The 12,302-nt window shown below is 39.6% G+C and overlaps 1 protein-coding gene across 5 annotated transcripts in view; it reads left to right on the top strand.

Annotated features, from left to right (window-relative positions):
* Positions 1-12,302, top strand: part of specc1 (sperm antigen with calponin homology and coiled-coil domains 1) — a 131,355-nt gene that overhangs the window by 116,613 nt on the left and 2,440 nt on the right. For all 5 annotated transcript variants that reach the window (XM_072674972.1, XM_072674996.1, XM_072674987.1 and 2 more), the window contains one exon: positions 2,497-2,556. In XM_072674972.1, the coding sequence (XP_072531073.1) occupies positions 2,497-2,556 (60 nt within the window). The remainder of the gene's footprint in view (positions 1-2,496; positions 2,557-12,302) is intronic.

The raw sequence follows: 12,302 nt of genomic DNA, 5'->3' as shown, positions 1-12,302 counted from the left end.
GGTGACTACTGATGTGAAATGACAGTTTTGTAGTGATGTTAATGTGGTGTGTTTTAGGGTTTCCATAGTGTGTGTGTTAGCATTAGCTTTCTCCCAGTGCTTTTTCAGTGCTGGTTTAAAAACAAAGAAAGGCAATCGGTTCTCCTGCTGGTAAAACAGTGTTTCAGCAATACTTTTATAAAGTTTCAGATATGCTCTGTTTTCATGTTCCACTGTAAAATAGTTCCACACTGCAGACTCCAAACTCTTTCATTTACCTTCTGAGAACGCTCCTCAGTGCTGCCGGCTAGGCAGTAATGTCCATTTATGGCACCTTGAGAACACCAAGTGGTGTTCTGAACACCGTGGTGAAAACAAAGACTCTTTGACTGGATTGGGATTAAAAATAGCTGATACCTGATCTATTAACAGATGCCTGGATCGGCCCCAATCCCAATCCACTGGATTGGATCGGGACCTCCCTGTTTAGTTTACATTATTTTAGTCACTGCACTGTATGTGTTTTTACTGGATAGAAAGACCAAAATGATGCCGACCTTTTGAACAGTGCATTCACAGAAGAGGCACATTTTTTATTTATACACGTCTCCATTTCAAAGGCTGCAAAGTTAATTTCAGCCTCGGTAGGTCTTGTGAACGTTATTAAAATGAGCCTCCTCTGGGCAAATTCTATTGTTCACCCAGTGCCTGATACCTGATGCTATTCATAATCAAACATGGCGTGTAAACCCTTAAAGCTTCATCTGCTATAATGAAGGACTAGCTGGCTGCTTTAGTGCTGAAAGGATATGTAGACGCAGATGGCATACGAAGGGAGGAGCACACAATACACTGTAAACAAAGAGTTGTCCTGCCGCTCGATTTTTTTCAACCACACGCAAATACAAGCACATACACACACATATTGTGTGAGCTCTGTGTGTGAGGATAGGTGATGCATTATGAGTGCAGTGCTGATTAGCACAATAGGCCCGATAAGCTCATATCCAGTTAAATTATTCATGATTGTCCATTCTTTCAGAGCACTGAGATTGTAAAGAGTTCTGAGAAACCTTGATGGAAGCTTCCCTGTTCTAGGGATCTTTTGAGTATTTAGGCTTGTTGTCGTGCCAATACTTAATAGATCCTTTTATTTATTTATTGTCCTTTTATGTGAAATGCAGCTCATTAGTCTGTGCTTTTACAGTTAGCATGCATTAAAAAGTCAAGTCTAATTCCTCCAATAGATCTGTAATAATATTGCCGTTTAAAGCTGCATTCAGATGACATTATGCGTGTTGCTGTTTCTTGTTGGCATGTTTGTGTGTTGTGTGGAGATTGATTTGAGCGGGAAACAAACATTTCAAACGTGAAAGATCATAAGCAAAAACTGGCTGCTTTTCATGAAAGGCAGCTAAAAACACATGAGCAAGGTTTAACCAAACTGGTTGCTATCCTGGTGCATCTTTAGAGCTCTATATGTGAGCTGACAGCAGTGATTCGTTTCTTCTGCATTTGAAAGAAGCCCCATCTCACATCTCCTATTGGCTGAAAAATGGATAGATAAGGTTCAACTTTTTTAATGCACAACAATGTGTAATTCGGATGCTGTCCGCCAGTGGTTTACAAATACAGCTTGTGAACAGGGGCCTAATAGTATTACGGGCATTAGGATAGAGTAGTCTGTTTTTTGGTGTGTGGTGAAGCTGTTCTTAGCATGGTAGCAATTTAAACATTTTAAGGTTGTTGCCAATTGCTGCATCCAAACCACACACTACCACTAAATAGTATGCAACATATACCACCAAGAGAAGCACAAACATTAGTGTGGCATGTAAGACAAACAGCATGTTGGAGAGGTGTAGCTAGACTGAAGAGGAGATAAGAGTGTTTTAGTAGTTAAACAACAGTAACATCAGTGACATCAGGCATCTTTTTAGTTGCAAAAATCAGTGTGTTGGAAACAAGCTGTTTGGCAGAACAGTTCACTATCAGTAGGAATGTGCACAGAAGGTTGATGGAAACACAGCTACTGTTGTTTTCATCCTGTCAAAATTGATTCGCTACTGAATATAGTTCAGCTCAGTAATGTAGAAGCTCAATGTATGAATTTTAAATAACTGACATTTTTTACAAAGTTGTGCTACAGCTTCTCATTGAATTTGAAATGCAGTGATGCCTGACGGTGTCTGGTGTTGAGAGCAGGCTTAGTGTATCAGGGGCTTTAGTGTTGATTTATTTGTCTGCATACACATTTGGAATACAGTGCAATGCAGTAAAGCTAATTGACCATGTCAGCAGCTCTGCTGGCCAGAGGAGGTCATCTATGCTGGACCCAGGCAGTGAGAGTGAGCTCTGTAGATGTTTATTTTAGGTGTATGGATATGTGTGTGTGGGTTGCTGTGTACTTACAGCCGTATGTCTGGGTGTTTATTGTTAGCGATTTGTGTATTTGTTGCTTGGTGAGTCTCTCTGTGTGGTAAATGACCTCTAATACCCCTGTTTGTTTTTCCGTAGGGCCGCAATCTGACCCTGGCCTTCCAAGCGGCCGAAAGTGTTGGTATTAAACCCTCTCTGGTGAGAAAATGCACGCACACACACAGCTACCAAAGACAGAGGGTGTTGTTCACTGATAACTAATAATGGTCAATGTTTGGAAACACTGCCCAGATGTGGAACCACTGTTTTCAGTAGCACAGAATCGATATGGTTAGAGATACATGCAAAAAAATATTCAAACATGATTTTGATTGTTGGAATCTGTGAGATGATTCTACAGTGGCGCAGAAAGATGGGAAGGAAGTTAACATTCAGATTACGTCATATTTGAAAAATAATGTACCATTGCAATGTATCATTTAACAACCTTTGTAATGCCTACCATTCCATTTTTACTCTCTAGTTTACAACATTACAGTCACTGTTGAATTATTGGCATATTTATATTAAATCAAACTATAAACATTTTATTTTCTTTGTGCAATACATACTGCAGTATTTAAAAAAAATACAGAATTTTTCACCAGACATTACCAACATGTTATGATATTAATAATACACTATGTGTTTCCAAGATTGGGGTAAAATTAATGATATTTGGTAGATATAACCTCTGTTCCAGTTCATCCCAAAGGTGTTTAAAGGGGTTGAGGTCAATGCTCTGTGCGGGCCAGCCAAGTTCTTTCACAGCAAATTCACCCAACCATGGCTTTATGGTCTTTGTCTTGTGCACTGGGGCACAGTCATGCTGGAACAGGAGAGGACCAACTCCTCTTTGTAACATTGCGTGGCTGAGTTGCTGTGGTCCCTAGGAGGAAATCTATTTTACAAACTGAATTGTTCCAACTGTGGCAACCTGTTAGAGAACCACACTGGAATTCAGAGAGACTGCATGACTACGTGCTTGATTTTATGCACCTGTGGCAATGGCACTGAATGAAACACCTGAATATAATTAATAAGAGGTGTCCCAATACGTTTCTGTCCATATATTAGCGTTTCATGTACAGCAAAATTACAATGACAGCGCTGCAGTTCTATGGGGTCAGCATAATTAACTCTGTAATTAATTATGCAATTCTAGATGTCTGTGGGTTAATGTGTGGTAGAGAAGAATCCAGTAAAACGTCATCATTCTGACAAATGAGTCAGAAGGCTTTATTCCGCCAGCTCTCCTCTTTCTCTGGGCATTGAACTGGCTCCTGACATCTGTAGCGTTTCCTCAAAGAGACAGACAACAGGCGATGACATAAAGCAGTGCTGGATTCATGCCCACTAGTGCCTAAAAGCCAGACCAAAGTCAGAGTCACTGTTCTTCAGCTTTGGAAATATTGGTTCCAGGTGATTAAAATGCTATTTAGATGTCAAAAACAGAAATCACTTCCTTAAATGTTTTTCTTTTACATGTTTGACAAATGAAGAGGCTGTGGGGTTATGTTGGCTCTGGTGCTGCTGTTATCACTGACTCAGTCTCTGCTGACCCAAAACAAAGAAACTGTGATGTGTTTATGGACGGCTGGACATGATATAGTGAGCTGATTTTGGGGAAACAATGTGTTATCCAACTTACGGTAAAAGAATTTTAAAGGTCTAAAGTTCACTGAGAATAATCACTAAAGCTTCCACCCTGATGAAACACAAGATCATACTCTCTCAGAAAACAAAGGTACTGAAGGTTTTTGGCAATTTCTTTGCTTTGCCCCCATGGGTTTGTCATTCCCTTATTCAGGGGATGGAATTGCTCCGTATTCCACCGCAGTTCTTTGGTTTTAGTCCTTAACATTGTTATTGTTCTTTCTTTACTACAGGCCTTTTAATTTTTTAATTATATAAACGGTACAAACATTAATGAAAGGATACAGCTGTATATTTCTCTATTAAAAAGGCTTAACAATTCAGCATGGTTTGACATATGTTCTAATTTTACTATTTGGCTCATGATTATGCTATTAGCGTTAGCGAACTATACCTATGTTACAACTAAAACTTTGCATTACAGCTGGTGCAACTGACTATATTATGACTGTACAGTTGCAAAGAAATAGGTGAACCCTTTGAAGTGATCTGGATTTCTGCATTGATTGCTAATTAATTTGGTCTATAATATAATATAATATTATAGGATAATTATAACACACATAGTTACACTGTTTATGTCTTTTATGGAGCACATTGAGTAAACAACAGGCTAGAAAAAGTAAGTGAACCTCTGTAGTGACTGTGCCTGTGCTAATTGGCAAAATGTATTTTATAGATGAGATTGGAAGTGTGGGTTTTGTAGGTGCATAAATATTAAATAAAGGCAAACAAAGCCTGGATACTGACTAAAAATGTTCACCAGACAGATTCATGAATGCTGCGTCGATTCAAACAACTTTCAAAAAGCATGTTATAGTGATGCATGAAGCTGAATAGGCTACCAAAGTATTGGTGAAGAGCTGTATATACATCAGTCCATGGTTAGACAAATTGTCTACAGAAATTCACTCTCACTAGTGGAAGGGGCATCCTGTTAAGATCACTCCAAGAGCACACCAGTCAATTCTGAAAGAGGTGAGAAGGACCCTAAGAGTAACAGCAAATAACCTACAGAAAAGGGCAGAAACCTTTGTTCACTTGTACACTTAAAAAAAAAACGAACAAGGATGGTGTTTATAGCAGGACACCGCAGAAGCCGCTGCTGTCCAAAAAAGATTGCGGCTGTCTCAAGTTTGCTCAAGACCACCTGGATGTTTCGCATTGCTTCTGGAAAAATGTTTTATGGACAGATGAGATAAAAGTGGAACATTCGTAGCACAAATGGAGGAAAAAGAAAACACTGCACACCTCAGGGCCTGGACACCTTACAATCATCGAGGGATCATTTTAAAGAATGTTAGGGCAGCCTTCCATGACCCCAAGCTGAAGAGATGCAACAAGACAATGACCCAAAGCACAGATATTTTAGGATAGCCTAAAGAGGGCTGTGCATGCAAGGTATCTGAGAAATACTGATGAACTGAAGAAGATTTGCTGGGAGGAAAGGTTCACAATTATTCCTCAACCTTCCTCAGGTCTTATTTGTAGCTACAGGAAACATTTAGTGGAGGAAATAGCAGCTAAAGGTGGATCTACATGTTATTAAATTCAAGGGTTTACTTCCTTTTTCTAGCCTGCACTGTGGATGTGTACTCGATGCGGTCAGTGAAAGATGTGTTTTATTAGTTTAGTGAGATTATGTTTGTCTTTAATTGTGATTTAGAAAATGATTAGTAATCAATACAGAAATCCACACAATTCCAAATAATTCACTTGTTTTTTCTTGCCACTCTAGACTATTACATATGCAAGGTTGTTAACAACCAGACTGTTTCTGGAAATGTGTTGCTCCTTTTGATCCACCCATACTTTTGTCCTTTTTAATCCTCATCCTTGTTCCCAACACTTTTCCATCCCAGTAAAGGGATCATGACTGAACATAGAGATACATGAATATCAATATTTACTGATGTTATAATCTTATTTGAGGTCATGTTTGCTTCTCAACACACACACACATCCCAAATATGACATGCTTAAAGGATTTAAAGGTCGCTCCAGAGGTTATATCCCCTCCAGCCACATACAATGATTAATCTGTCTTCATTTCAAACTGGCCTGCTGCATTAAAGACGACAGCTTTAATACCCTATTTGCTAAACATATTACTGCTGTTCATTGGAAGAGATTATGCTCACCTACCATACGGCATCTTCACCCTCCACGGGACAAATATGAGCTTTGACCAGGATTCCTTCCTGTAAAGCAGCGCTGTAGTGAAGCGTCTGCGTCTGAAGGTCAGTCTGTGTGTACATTACAGGTGTGACAGTGTTGATGATGAAATGAAACAATGAGCAGGCCTTGGCGTACTTTGTTGAGCTTCCATTAGCATGTTTAGCAGATGGTAGCCTGCCAGTGAGCGCTGTTCAGAGAAACTGTTACTGAAGGCCTCACATCCTCTGTGTATTTTGGTAACCAACAGATAGTCTTGAGGAGGAGGAGGAGGGGGTTAATGGTTAGAGCTATGCTTCCATCCGTGTGTTTTCTTAAACATGCCCTGCATAAAAGAACTGCCTTAACATTAACCCTTAGACGTCTGATGTTACTGTTTTTATTTTGCTTTACATTTTATTTACATGACATACACTATAGGGACAAAAGTATTGGGACTCTTGCTCATTCATTGTTTCTTCTGAAATCAAGGGTTTAAAAAATCCTGCTTTTGTTGGAGTAGCTGTCTCTACTGTCCAGGGAAGGATTTCTACTAGATGAGGATTTGATTGCTTTCAGCAATGATCACCACCCCATCCAAAACTCCCCTACTAATCCCAAAAGTATTGGATGTAGCACCATCATTCCAGAGAACACAGTTCCACTGCTCCACAGCTCAATGCTGGGGGGCTTTATACCCCTCTAGCCCAAGGCTGTCACTAGGTATGGTGCCAGTAGGTTCATATTTATCTGCTCCAGAGAGTCCTATTCTATTGGTAATACTTTTCTACAGGGACTAGACAAGCTATATACAGTGAGTCCAAGAAGTATTTGATCCCTTGCTGATTTTCTTTGTTTGCCCACTAATAAAGACACTATCCTTCTGCACTTTTAATGGTAGATATATTCTAACATGGAGAGACAGAATATCAAGACAAAAATCCAGAATATAATTTTAAAGAATATATTTTAATTAATTTGTATTTCAATGAGGAAAATAAGTATTTGATCCCTCTTGCCAAACACACTCAATACTTAGTGGCAAAGCCTTTGTTTGCAAGCACAGCGGTGAGACGTTTGTTGTAGTTAACCACAAGTTTAGCACACACACCAGGGGGAATTTTGGCCCACTCTTCTTTGCAGATCCTCTCTAAATCATGAAGGTTGGTGGGCTGTCGCTTGGCAACTCTGACCTTCAGCTCCCTCCATAGATTTTCGATCGGATTGAGGTCTGGCGACTGGCTGGGCCACTCCATGACCTTAATGTGATTTTTCTTGAGCCAATCCTTTGTTGCCTTTGCTGTATGTTTAGGGTCGTTATCATGTTGGAAGACCCAACCACGGCCCATTTTCAGATCCCTGGCAGAGGGGAGGAGGTTGTCCCTCAGGATTGTGCGGTACATGGCTCCATCCATCTTCCCAGTGATGCGGTGAAGTAGCCCTGTACCCTTGGCAGAGAAACACCCCCAAAACATTATGCTTCCACCTCCATGCTTGACGGTGGGCACAGTGTTCTTGGGGTCATAGGCAGCATTTTTCTTCCTCCACACATGGCGGGTGGAGTTGAGGCCAAAAAGTTCAATTTTGGTCTCGTCTGACCACAAAACCTTCTCCCAATAACTTGGTTCATCTTTCAAATGATCATTGGCATACTTGAGGCGCGCCTCCACATGTGCTCTCTTCAGCAGGGGTACCTTTCGGGCACTGCAGGATGTGAATCCATTGTTGCGCAAAGTGTTGCCAATTGTTTCCTTGCAAACTGTGGTCCCAGCTGCCTTCAGGTCATTTGCTAACTCCTGCCGAGTGGTTGCAGGACGATTTCTGACTGTTCTCAGCATCATTGCCACCCCACGAGGCGAAATCTTCTTTGGAGCACCGGGCCGAGGTCTGTTGATTGTCATGTTATACTCTTTAAACTTTCTGATAATTGCACCAATAGTTGTTACTTTCACATCCAACACCTTACTAATCTTTTTGTAGCCCATTCCAGCTTTGTGAAGGTCAACAATTCTGACTCTGAGGTCCTGTGACAGCTCTTTGGTTTTACCCATGTTGGAGACTTGAAATCTGTGTGATCTGTCTGATTCTGTGGACAGGTGTTTTTCACACAAGTGATTAGTGAGAACAGGTGGCTTCAGGTCAGGTAACAAGTTGATTGGGAGTGTCTAACTGGTCTGTAAAAGCCAGAACTGCTAATGAATACTAAGGGATCAAATACTTATTTCACTCCATGAAATACAAATCAATTAATATATATTCCTTAGATTTATTTTCTGGATTTTCTTTTTAATATTCTGTCTCTCCATGTAAGAATACATCTACCATTAAAAGTATAGAATGATCATGTCTTTATTAGTGGGCCAACGAAGAAAATCAGCAAGGGATCAAATACTTCTTGGACTCACTGTATATATATGCATTTGTTAGTGTCCACAGATGTTTGGACATTTGGACATTGTGCAACTACATCTTTTTGTAAAACTGTGTGTAGTTAGGACATTTTTTGACAGTTTTGTTTCAAAGCCTCTGCTCAATATTTTTCATCAAATCTTAATCATACATCTCTTATTCTGCTTAGTGTTGATTGAAATGTTAGAATCTGCACTTTCAGTAGCGTTACTCAGTCTGTTTAATGAGCTAGGAGTGAGAAAATACCAAACAAAGTAAAAGAAGGCTTTTTAAGGCATATCTACAAGGAAGGAAAAAAATGGTAAGGGGGGGGGAGACACAAAAACAGGAAAATGCGCTCAAATGCTTCCCTTCCCACAGGGGTCCTGTTAAATTAGCTCTGAATGTTTTATGAGACTCAGCGTTTCGGCTCACACTCCTACTGCCATGGCAGGGAAATTGTCTTGAGGGTACAGTCTAGAGGTTAGATCACACTGGGGGATGTGGTTATTGGTCAGTCTAGTGACATGAATGCAGACCAGACAAATGATATTCACCATTTCTTCCCTAAACGCAGAGCCGTCATTTTAGAGAAGTAGCCCCTCTGTTAGTGGCTCAGCCACAGAGGAAAGCTCCAGCACAGCTTTCATCAACTGGGCTTTAAAGCACAGTGAAAATGACTGTAATGCTAGTACAGTGCATGTTATTCTGTGGACCATCAAAAGTGATGCCGAATGGTTCACATGACTTAAAACTTGTAAATTCCTTTTTTTCAGTTTCAGCTCTCAACCCACACGCATCAGATAATGAGGGACTATAGATGATCCCAGCAGCGGTTTGGTGGAAAAATGCCCTAGATATCTTTACCAAAATGTGGCAGATCTGTTACAACAAGTTTGGAATCTCAAACAATGGACAAAAGAATGCAATCATGCTTCTACTGTTTGTAGCTGTGTGAGAGTCACTTTAAGGCAGGAGTGCCAGTCTGATCCTCAAAGGCCAGATGTGATCCTACTTGATTGGATTGAAAACCTGCAGTCACAGAGGCCCTGTGTAGATGAGGCTGGGCACACCTGCTTTACACCGGCTATAGAACCTTAATAAATTATCTCCAGGAGTGTTTTTGAGATAAGCCTGATAAAGGTAGGACAGCTGAGGCACCTCTGGTGAAATTATGTGCAAACAGTAAATAGTTATGGGGTAGAATGTTTTCTACAGAGAATAGTTTACTTGCTTTATTTAACTTAAAAAGCAGAATATTACTTATTATATATATATATACTTATATTATATATAACATACATTACATATATTACAATATATTGTTTTAAATTGAAATTGTGTCTAAATAATGCAAATATGCATTAGTTTCCTGTAGAGGATCCGCTTAGTAAAATCAACAAAATGTGTCATTTTACTGGGGTGCCCAAATTCTCTCTCAATTCTTTTGTACATCTTTTAAATACTATAATTATCATCACCATAAATACGATATCCGTAGATCCAGTTCTGATGCCTGCTGATTTGATCTTGGGTAAAAATGCTCAGATGCAGGTTTACAAGCCTGTTTACAACCCTGTTCTTTTCCTTTACAATAAAACTAATTTTACTTTTACGTTGGGCTCATGAGAAATCGATGAGCTCTTCTCTGTTTACAGTGAGGCACTCTCACTCAGAATCCATGTGGCATAGCACAGCTTTGTTTTTAGCACTGTAACAAAACATTGTAATTTTTTTTTGTAATTATTCCTAATGAAGTCTTAATGAATAGAGTCCTAATATCCTGTCAGCAAGCGAAATGGCTTTATATGCAGTGCTACTAGGCTACAGATAACTTAGCATAGTATATATAGTTGCTCACTTCCTTTGTTTGTGCTTCTTCACACACTGCTTTCGATGTCTATTCCAGTTACTGGATTAACACCAAATTCACGGTTATGAGGCCTGGTTCTGGTACTAATGCACATCTTAGAAACACAAGTAACAAAGCACCATATTTAAAGAAAGTGGTAACTACCTACTACTATCTGGGACCAGGGCAAGAACGCTGGCATATGCCAGTTTTGGGGGTGTAAATATAATGAGTCAGAGCTGTTATGTAACAGTTTTGAGGTTTTATTATTGACCCGTTTCACAGCTGTGTTTTACTTTTATGTTTTAAAGTAAGATGCAACAGTGTTTGATATTCAAGGTATGTCACTTCCATGTACTGAACTCTCATTATTAGACTAGTAGGACACTTTTAAAATAACAAGCAAGCGGAAGATATGCTCACAGATTTACTGGGAAAATGATTACTGTTATTGCGTCAAAAGGCTAAATTCCAGATCTGGTCTTGTTTGTAGCTGCTACATCATCAATTACTTTTTACATGTGCCTCCAGGCTACTTCAATGGGAGGAAGGATTATTACAGAGATAAACTGTCTTGTTTTCAGAAAATGAAACTGTTTATGTATATTAGGAGAGCTGCTTTACACATGAGGCAGAGATGATGATAATGTCAGTAAGGCCCTAATGGCGACTAAGCTGCTAGCACCTTTCAGAACACACGTTCTCATCATCATGCTGCACCATCAATGACAAATTGATGTGGAGAAAGGGAGTGGGTGTAGCTGTAGGTGTAAACCACAACCACACTGATGTGTGCATGCTATTTATATACACTCTGTGTCTAAATGTTTGTTGGCCCTACTTCTACTGAATGCTTTTAGCTACTGAATGCATTTAGCAAAGTTGCAACAATTGCTGACACAGATATGCAAATGCACACACACAGCTTATCTGGTCCCTGTAGAGAAGTATTGTCAATAGAGTAGGACTCTCTGGATCAGATAAACATGAACCTATTATCAGGTGTGGGCTAGAGGCGTAAGAAGCCTTCCCAGCATTGTGGATCAGTGGAACTGTGTTTCTCTGGAAGGATGGTGCTCCATTCATACTTTTGGGAAGAGTTGGGGATGAGGTGGGGTGGCGATCATCCGACATCCCGACCTCACAGATGCTCCTGTTGTTGAATGCAATCCAATCCTCACAGTAGTGATCTAGTAGAATGTCTTCCCTGGACAGTAGAGACAGTTACTCTTTTTAATACCCTTATGTCCCAGCAAGTGTCCCAATATAGTCCATGTAGTGTAAATGAACATGATTCAGGGGTCTGGTGGACCGGTGTTGATGAAACCCTAATGAAGTGAAATGAAGCCCTAGTATTAAAACCTTTACCTATGAATTTACTTAAGCATGTGCAGAAAAGAATACACTATTTTTTTACACATTATTAGATATCCTTATTGTTTGACATAAATACACAAATACTGTTTTAGCAGAACAAGTCATTTACTATATAGCAGAATGCATATTTCAAAATGTGAATACTTTAACATTTTAATCCAGATATATAAGTGAAAAACATGCATTTATGATCACAAACGTTTACTGAATTCTGTATTAAAGCACCACATTATCATCACCATTGTGCTGTTCATGGAATAATCTTTGACATGGCCGTTACAGCCTAAATCACCTGTCAGAGGTATTGGTGAGAACTGTTAATGATAAATGTAATCAGTTATTAAACACTAGATTATTTAAGCATATTGAATTACTACTGTATTACTCCTACCACTACTACTATGACCTTGAGTAAGGCCTGGTGGTAACCATGGTAAAATCACTGTAACACACAGTCTCAGTCTAAACACTGATTTCC

The sequence above is a fragment of the Salminus brasiliensis genome, chromosome 1 (assembly GCF_030463535.1).
Source record: "Salminus brasiliensis chromosome 1, fSalBra1.hap2, whole genome shotgun sequence".
Lineage (NCBI taxonomy): Eukaryota > Metazoa > Chordata > Actinopteri > Characiformes > Bryconidae > Salminus > Salminus brasiliensis.
This window is presented reverse-complemented; position numbering and strand designations above follow the sequence as displayed.